We start from the raw sequence: 9808 nt of genomic DNA, 5'->3' as shown, positions 1-9808 counted from the left end.
CCTGATGTCACATTAGAGGAACTGAGGGGAATGCGCCACCATAGCAATAAATCAAATGGCATGATTATGTGCTCTTATTTTGTAAGCACGGCTGGCACTTTGAATAGTTTTTAATAAACGTACAGGCCAAGATTGAGTTAGAAAAATGATGAAATCAAGCTGCATCAATGCTGTTGATACTAAAAAGTATTGGTATCATTTCCAACATTATGGCACTGACTTGGTGTCTTAAGTGTCGATTCTTGTGGCATCCTTCATGCAAATGTACCTTTGGGTTATTTGCCCGGCTGAAATAATCTACAGCTCAATGTATTTTGTGTAGTTTGTCTGACTGCAACAGGTCGATGCCCCCCCCAAAAAACTCACTAGGCTCCATGATGCAATGCAAAATCATTCGTATTAATTTAACTCTGACTGTATCAGGTAAATTCAGTTAAATAAGGGTTAAAACCAAAAATATAGGTCACTGTAGTGTCCCTAGTTGCGCAAATGTGTGGTTTATGACACAGAGCTGTTTATGACACGTGGCAACTTCTTCCTGAAAGTGAATCGGCGCAGCGTGCTGGCGGCTCCTGAGATTGAAACTGCTTGTCATTATGAAAGAATAGTCTTGCATCTTGGATTAAAAAATGGAGAGAGATTACGGGTTGATAGGCTGAAGCAGTGGAAGCTGGTTGTCTTGATCATGTCCCTCTCAGGATCAGGATCAGGTGTTCGACGAAGATAAGGTGCAAACAGTTTTGAAGGTGCACAGGACAAAAGCAAAGTGCCAGATTTAACGGAGGGTTTCGGTGGAGCGTTTGAGGCGGGCTGTCCCGGTCGTAAATTTGATTTCCTTGACATGAGGCGTGAACTTTGAGCCTCTGCACAGACGCCGCCGCCGCCGCCGCCCGGGAGAGGAGCTATGACTGAGCACCTCCTGAAAATACTGGTTATTGGTGATCAAAATGTTGGGAAAACCACCTTTGTGCATCGCTACGTCAGCGGTCAGTTCAACAGGGACTACAGGTCCACAGTGGGAGGTAAGAGGAAAGTTACATCATCCTGTTTTTAACATTCACAATCTCATTCTGGATTCTGTTTCTGTCTCATTTTTGACCTCTCTCTCTCTTTTTATTGCTTCTTGATGATGTTAGTATTGTGTGTGTGCGTGTGTGTGTGAATGCATGTTTGTATGTGTTGTTAATATTTATTTTATTTTCAATAAAGAGTCTACATTGTATCATTGAAGCTATGGTGCAATAAACCACCATTTTCTTTAACACTGTTGCTTTGCTTGTCACCTAATGTCTGTCTCCCTTTCTCTTTCACTCTCTTTCTCTCTCTCTCTCTCTCCCCAGTGGACTTTTCTATGAAAGCACTGCAGTGGTCAGACACAGAGACGGTGCGGCTTCATCTATGGGACATTGCAGGTACAAGCAGCGTAACAGAAGTGCATTCAAACAGATCAGGGATGGGACAATATATTGAATTGCAAGAAAGTACAGGTCAGAAAAATGAACTGCAATGTCATAAAATAATATTGCGATATAGGATAGCAATACAAAAAGTACTTTCTGCACTTTGTAAAGACCACATATTAAAACCGTGTTCATTCCAGCAAAACGGTGTCTCTGCTACAAACAGCTGTGGCTCTGAATAAACATAATTCTGCTGTCATAAATTGTTACCATCGCATTTTTATTCATTATATTTTATATTTTGGTTGTATTGAATCTGGAATGCATGGTGAGATAAGTATATTGTCCCATCCCTAACTTATACTGATACACGTGACTACGCAGCGTCCTGTATTTCCTTTTCAATAATGTTCCCCCTTTGAAATATTTTTTCAGTAAAGAAACCCTGACCAGTGCACACACACACAAAAAAAATGGCAGAAAAAAAGCTTATATAAAGAGGTTTATTTGCTCTGTTTTTGCTTCTTTATCATTTCTTTCTCCTCATTTCTGTCTCGCTTCCCGGTCACAGTGAACACATTTAGTCGTGATAGTGAACAGATTGAAACCACAAACACACACTTTGACACCTGTGGGAAACCAGGAGGGAAAATTGAATATAAAATGTTGTTCAGCAAACTTACATTTACATTTTTATTGATCTTATTATAGCATGGGCTACTTATTTCAGGGATCATGCAGGACTGATATTTTATTTAAAATCTCACGTACCCCCTGCAGTACTCCAACATACCACTAGGGGTACACATACCCCTATCTGAGAAGCACTGTGTTGCGTGGGTGTGTGTGTGTGTGTGTGTGTGTGTGTGTGTGTTGAATGCAGGCCAGGAGCGTTTCATATCCATGGCCAGGATCTACTACAAAGGCGCCTCGGGCTGCGTGGTGATGTTCGACGTCACCAACTCGTCCAGCTTCCTCAGCTGCCGCCACTGGAAACAGGACCTGGACAGCAAGGCCACGCTGCCCAGCGGGGGCGCTATCCCCTGCATCCTGCTGGCCAACAAGGTCCCGTCTCTCCAGCTCTCACAAAGGCTGTTTCATTTCTGTGAAGGTGGAGCAGAGCTGGAGGGAAACGGCCAGCTCTTGCGTGGTTGGAGATTGATGGAAACAGATACTAAAATCCTCCTTGAGTAGATTGTTCACTACGGTGCTCCATAACAACACTTTAGCATACACTATGTTGAATGATATGGCCAAAAAAAAATTACAAAAAGTGAGAAAATAAGATTTCCTTGCAGGTCTGTAACACTGGATTTGGATCAAAGCTGCTGAAAGTGGATGTTTTGTGCCGATGTCCTCAAATTTGACATTTTTCATGCCCTTCACACACACACACACAGAGGATGCTATACCTACAAATATAAAAATATATCTTTGTGTGTGGCTAAAATCAAATTAAAGTTGCTACTAGTGAGGTAAAAAGTAATAGAAATAAGATCCAGCCATATTCACTGGCTCCAGAATAGCCCTGTTTGGCAGTATTTTAAGATGAAAGAGCTGCTGATGTTGCTATTTTTATTCACATATCTTATTTTTACTTGGGAAAAACATCAAACCTAATTATTTCAATGGCATTTAATCACTCTATATTTAACTGCTTTAGTCCTGGGATCTGCGATGCGGCCGGATCCTAAAAAAACAGGTGGCTCTAATGCAGCCCCCCTGGTGAAGAGCAAAATGTTTCCGTGGATTTATGCCATTTTCAAAAGTACAAGGTGCTCCAGTACCGGAACAAAAAAAAAAAAAAAAAAAAGAAAGAAAGAAAGAAAGAAAAGGAGAAAAAAATTATTTAAAAGCAGCAAATGACCGTCATCATTGCTGCCTTTTTGAGGCATAAAGGATTCAGGTTCAGCATTTTGTCCTTGGCATGGAGGAAAACGCTATGGAGCAGAATCTAGACCATGACATGCTACAGTTTTCCACTGAAACCCATAATAATGCAAATACTAATAATGGGAAAAATGTTTATGCATACTGTTGTGGGATCAGACGTCAAAATCACTTTAGAATAAGCGCTTCCTATGGACAACCAGTGTATTATCAGTCGAGTCTACAGTCTTTCTCTCTCTCTCTCTCTCTCTCTCTCTCTCTCTCCAGTGTGATCTGGCTGACAGGAGTGTCTCGGCTGAGAGCATCAGCAGGTTCTGCAAGGCCAACGGCTTCGTAACGTGGATGGAGACGTCGGTCAAGGACAACAAGAACATCACCGAGGCCATGAGGTGACGCAAACAATCCAAACAAGAAAAAACGGGACAAGTAGAGGTCAAATGTCACCTGAGTGATTACTAACAAACACGTCATCATGTTTCCACAGCTCAGTAATGCAAAATGTGCATCACAGGTTTGTTAATAATCCAGGCCCACCTAGTGTCGTCTAGCCAGATAGTCCAAGTCATCAGCACAATTACTTTCTGTTACCCACTGAACTCTGATTTTCTCTTGAACTCCCCCTTAATTACCTCCAAAGTTAGAAAAAAAAAAAAAACTTCGTGACTTTACAAAAGTAAAACATAATTTTATTAATTTTATTTAACTCTGAGAGGATCCATGTCTGCTTTTAGTTTTCACATTGAAGATCGTTTTACTGGAAAATACTGCTATGCTTTTAAACTGAAGGAATTTTGAATAAACTTGGAATGTGGGACTTTTACTTTAATGGTGCGTTCCAGGCCACCCGTAACTGGTGATTTACCGGTTAAAAGTGGGCGGGGCTATAGCCAAACCTGTGAATTCACGCCTGTGAACTCGATTGTGCCAGACCCCATCTACGACGAGCCTTGCCACTCTCCATTAATCCCCGTTGTATCAAACTTGGTTGCAGTTCCACTGTAATTCCACTGGGGGTGATTGCCGGCGAGTGCAGAATGAATGGGGCTCTATGGAGCTAAACGGCTAAATTTGTCTCTTACTCCTGTTTATGGTTGAAAAATCGCAAACACTGTTGTAGTTTCTGAAAGTTAAATATGGATTATAGGTTAAAAGTGAAATTAGCGAGAACTTATATCATTTCAGTTTCCTACAGTTTGGGCTGTTGTTGGCCATAACACGCTAGCATTTGCTAATGAATGCTGATTGGTCAGTGACGGACTTGCGGCTGTTTACGACGAGGGATCCCACTCGATGGCACCCGAAGACCAAGAGAAACGGGAAACTCCACTCTTAAGGAGGACTTTTCCATCAGAATTGATATTTGTGTGTACAGAGAATGTCTAATATAGCACAGACGGGCTCTCTCGAGTGTCTCCGTCTGCTCTGTGGAGACGGGCTCTGGAAATCGCCGTAAAGCAGCACCTCTCAATGTGTGACGTCATCACACTTTTTGAACGGCTTTTTAGAACATATAGGTGAACTTAAAAAATCCAATATTCAGCTGAGTGTATTTTTTAGCCCCCCCTTTTGAAAACAGTATTCAAATTACTGGAAAAAAAAATTATTTCCAGAGAAAAGTGAATTTTTAGGGGTGTAGCCCCATAGACTCCCATTCATTCTGCACTCGCCCGCGAGCGCCCTCACATGGACAGAGACGTGTTTCCGAGACCCGAAAGTTAGACGAGAGTGCCACTTCTCCCCATATTAGAGATTCTCTGATTGTGCTCAACGTACTCCAACTTCCTCGTTCGACGTCACGCAGTTTATGTTTTGTCACCCGATCTACAATGAATCACTCCATTCGATGGGAAGAAATTACTCAAAAAATCCCCCATTCAATGGAGCGGAATTGTGCAATTTTTGCAACCCCGTTTACCCAGATTACAGGAATTACTCCAAAATCCCCATCGAATGGAAACGGGTTTCTATTGGCTGTCCTCTGGGGGCCCCCGCCCACCGCCTGCGCGAGCCCTGAAGCGAGAGCCTTAAGAAAAATGGCGGACATTCCTTTTATTCTCAGTGGAAAATGCAATATTTTAAGATAGCTTATGCATTCAAATGCGTTTTGATAACATTTCTAGCGGGAAATGTGCATTTTATTTCCAAAATCTTCGTTCAGTTAATGTACATGATGTTTACTTTGTTAGTTAGCTTTGTTAGTAATTTCTTCCCATCGAATGGAGTGATTCATTGTAGATCGGGTGGTTTTGTACACAAACAGGAGACGGTTGTTCTTCAAGTAGCCAACGGTGATAAATATTGTATTGAGTAGAGATAAAAAGTACTTTTTTAAGTTTATGTTGTAAATACTATATATATTATTACCTGTTAAGTGTATGAAATTAAATAACATAAGCATGCTCACAGCACGTTCCGCCAATGCCGGTTGTAACAGGAATGTGTGTCGGTTCTGCCTGGACGGTTTGAAGTCGTGACTCGTGACTTTGAAGTCGTGATTCACAGGTACAATTCCCCGCTGGAACGCAGCATAAATTTAACGTTTTCAGCCCAGCAGGAAAAAAAAATGTTGGCATTTTACATTTCTGCAAACCCAGACTACATGTAATCCTATGTTTTCAAGTTACATGATGCGGCATAAAGAGAGGCAAAAAAAAAAAAAAAAAAAAAACGCTGTAGGGTCTTGTTTGTTTTTAGCTAAGTGGCTAGCTCACTGGCTAATGTTATCTAGGAAACATTCACCAGCTGAAATACAAAACATTAGCAAACATTTCATAACATAACCTTTAACATAACCTTTTCCTAACCTTAACCATGACGACAAATCTTTTCCTAACCCATGACCAAATCGTTTTGGTGGCTCATGAAGCTACAAAAAGTGTCTGAAGTAGCTAATGAGCTGATGTTAGCTAGTGTTTGTTCATGTTAAAACATTAACCGTCACGTGATGTTAGATAGATAGATAGATAGATAGATAGATTTTTTATTGTCATTGCACAATCATATACGTATAATAATGCAACGAAATTAGGGCTCAGTCCTTTCGGTGCAGGGGAGAGTAGAAAGCATCGTGCATCTTGCTAATTGAATAGCCAATTATTCATGTTGACGCAGACTCTACCACTTTGGCTTTGAGTCTAAAAGTTGATATTTTCGGTTCAGAAAAGTTGACTTTCCTTCGTGCAGAAACGTAAAATGGCACCATTTATTCTGGCGACTGGGTTGGCGTTTTTCCATTACTGCACTGCTACTTTCACCCCAGCTAAGCTCTTTTTCCGTGACGGAGGTTCAATAACAGGCCCTCGTGTTGGCGAGGTGCTCGTCCTCCAACACGGCGTTGAGCTCGGCCGCCGCGACATCAGACCCATCAGCTGAGTGGCTGTTGAGAGATGAGATGGCGGTACTTCCCACACGGCATCGAGCTGATGCTGGCAGATTTTCCCTTTTTAGGGCAAGCTTGTGTGGTTCATGAAGGCCTCGCCTGAAGCAGCAGAGGACACTTTGATAGATAAGAGACAGAAACAGTGTGGGGGTGGTAGTTTTTGTTTTATAGCCAGGAGAGGAGCCGCGGCACGAAAACAACCTGAACCCGACAGAGCTCGAACAGATGCTACTCTGAGGATGATGCATCATGGAAAACAGAGTGAAGTTAAAAGCAGGAAATGCAAATTCAAGGCTGGCAATGAGAATCCACGTGGGAAGGAGCTTTAGTTTGCCTTAGATGTTACAGTTTAGGTTTCTGGTTGGCGGATCATTCAGAGTTATTTGTTATAAATGACTGGAACAGAAACAGTGACAGTCTACCTGCTCAAAATCTCAAATGGGGACTGAGTGTCCTCCCCCAGGAAAACAAAAAAATCCTGTTTTAAAAAAAAAAAAAAAGTTCCTGAATTGTTGCACTAGATTTGCATGAATTGTGTCCATCTTAACAAATGAAAAATATGAGGAAAAAAAATGTCCTTTAGTTCTAGTGATCACGACAGCCCAGTTATAATGTTAAAAATAGATGTTGGGCTTTGCCAGGTAAGCCGACTCAAAGGCTCAACGCCACAAACTGAGTAGGGCTGGATTAGCCGACAGTTTGAAGACTTTTGAAGATAAATGAGCATGAACAAAGATTTTAAGAAAGTATTTTTTTAAATAATATATACCTCTTTTCTTATAGTATCCTTCTTTGTTGAGCTGAGCTATTAGAATTATGCTTTATGAGGCCTGTAAGTAGGTGCAGAGGCTTGAAACAGACAAAAAAAATTATGTATTATATGTATTGTATGTGCAGTATACATTAAAATCTCATACTTACCTCTTAGCTAACAGTGTCTTTTTCCTTTTTTTTTTTTTTTACTAAACTGGTGGGCAGACATAAAGTTTTATGTCAATAGTGCCATCCAAGACTTTTGACCAATCCCCATTTCCCTCTCCTATGATATTTATTTATTTATTTATTTATTTGGATCCCCATTAGCTGTCGCCCTAGGCAACCGCTACTCTTCCTGGGGTCCACACAAAATAAAAATACATACAACAATGAACTTAAATATAAACACTTATACAAACAAACAAATTAAATGTAAACATGTATCTAAACAAATAGACACTTAAACAAAGGTTAATCCGTCATCATCAAGAAACAAAATTTGCGTAACGATCTAAGCAAAAGCATCCCAGATTCAATAGATATATAATATGGCAGATATTTTCAAATACACCTCCTAATTATCCTATATTACCATACATTAACATCTGGAATCTATTTATCCTTAAATTATCATGATGTGCTAAAGTATATGTAATACCATGAGTATACTTCTTATAATACAATCGAAGCTATATAAATATTATTATTGTTATTATTACTATTAATATCCACATCATTATCACCGTTATCATTATTCTTATTAAAACAAATATATACATACTCTTATGTAATACCATAAGTATACTTCTTATCATACAATCAAAGATATCTTAATATAATTATTGTTATTATTACGACTATTACTATTACTGTTAATATCCTCATCATTTATCACCATTCTTATTAAAACAAATATATAGCCTACATACTCTTTTGTCTTGTTCCCAGTGCACATAAACACTTCCTTGTTCTCAAATTAAAGTTTTCCCTGCTGCAGTAAATACTGTTTTACTAATACTTTGAATTTATTAATGCTTGTGGTAAGCTTGATCTTTTTTGGCAGTGAGTTCCATACTTTCATACCTCTATAGATAACAGTTTTTTTTATGACATTTGTTCGCATATAAAATGTGCAACTTTATAGCTTCAGATTGGCTGGATTTCCCCTGGCCGTGTCCTAGTTGCTGGAAGTTAATTAATCTTGAGGACTTCAACAAACAGCAGCAACAAGGATATTAAAACAACCATTTCACATTATCAGACTCTTGGTGCAGCATAACCCGAGTCCCGACTCTCGGTTTGTATGTCCAGTATGTCTCAAACACATGTACTTTTGCTAAATAAAACACGTGCGGGAAAAACCTGTCGTTGTGTTTCAGGACGCTGGTGGAGGAGATCATGTCGTCCCGGTCCGTCCTGAACTCAGTCCGACCCGAATCGGATGACTGTGTCAACCCTCAGCTGGACTCATCGGCCAGCAACACCCGGAGAACAGGATGCTGCTGAGCGCACATCACCGTTTACAACACCTTTCAACACAAAGGCTGCAACCACCGGACCGAACAAGGATAACTAAAGAACAGGAACGTTTTGGGCAGAATCCCCTTTTCTCCCCACGCACCCAGACTGAGACAAGATGTGCGATACCCTCCTTCACCAATATTCATCATTTTGACAATAAAATTCATTTTTACCTCTTCACCTCTGAATCTGCATCCAGCATTGGGGTTCACCTTGTTGATGGTGACACCTGTAGGTATGTTTTAAAGCAAAGCGACCTCTAGTGGTCCTGTGGTATTAAAGGAAGACTCCAATGTTTTGGTGAAAATCCCCTTTTTCCGACTTACCCAGACTAAGACAAGATGTCGGGCACCATTGTCACCTCTGTACGTCCAGTGGCTCAGTTCCTGTGGGTTGCATTTTGTGTTAGCTTAGCATAAAGACTTGAAGTCTATGGGAGGCATTAGCCTGGCTCAGTCAAAGTGAAAAAATAAACCTTACAGCAACTCCAAAGCTGTCACATTTACACAGTGAATCGTGTGGATTTGAAATACACAGCTTGGAATAAAAAATGTAAAAAAAATCTCATAGACTTCAAAATCACTGTTCTTTGTGTACCCATTGGGTGCACAAAGAACCTTTTCATCAATGTCAATAGTCAATATTTTTTTTTATTTTGGATATGAATATGAAATAACAGAACAGCAAAAGAGTTTAAGATAAACATAAAAAGTGCATATTCGAAAAGGAGTGAGAAGTATAACTTATGTACTCCCACTCCTTTCCTTTTCACAATTATTCAGTTAATGCACACCCACAATATATACATGATCCATATCCATGTATACACATATAGCATATATACACTTTTTTTTTTTTTTTT

At 40.0% G+C, this 9808-nt stretch overlaps 1 protein-coding gene across 1 annotated transcript; it reads left to right on the top strand.

Annotated features, from left to right (window-relative positions):
• Positions 1–904: 904 nt before the first annotated feature.
• LOC115362288 (ras-related protein Rab-7L1-like) lies at positions 905–8931 on the top strand. Its single transcript, XM_030056150.1, has 5 exons — positions 905–1022; positions 1341–1412; positions 2284–2465; positions 3558–3679; positions 8805–8931. The coding sequence occupies exons 1-5, from the start codon at positions 905–907 to the stop codon at positions 8929–8931; spliced, it is 621 nt and encodes a 206-aa protein (XP_029912010.1).
• The last annotated feature ends 877 nt before the right edge of the window (positions 8932–9808 follow it).

The sequence above is a fragment of the Myripristis murdjan genome, chromosome 7, assembly GCF_902150065.1.
Source record: "Myripristis murdjan chromosome 7, fMyrMur1.1, whole genome shotgun sequence".
NCBI lineage: Eukaryota > Metazoa > Chordata > Actinopteri > Holocentriformes > Holocentridae > Myripristis > Myripristis murdjan.
Note: the sequence above shows the minus strand (reverse complement) of the source record. Positions and strands in the feature narration are given on the sequence as shown.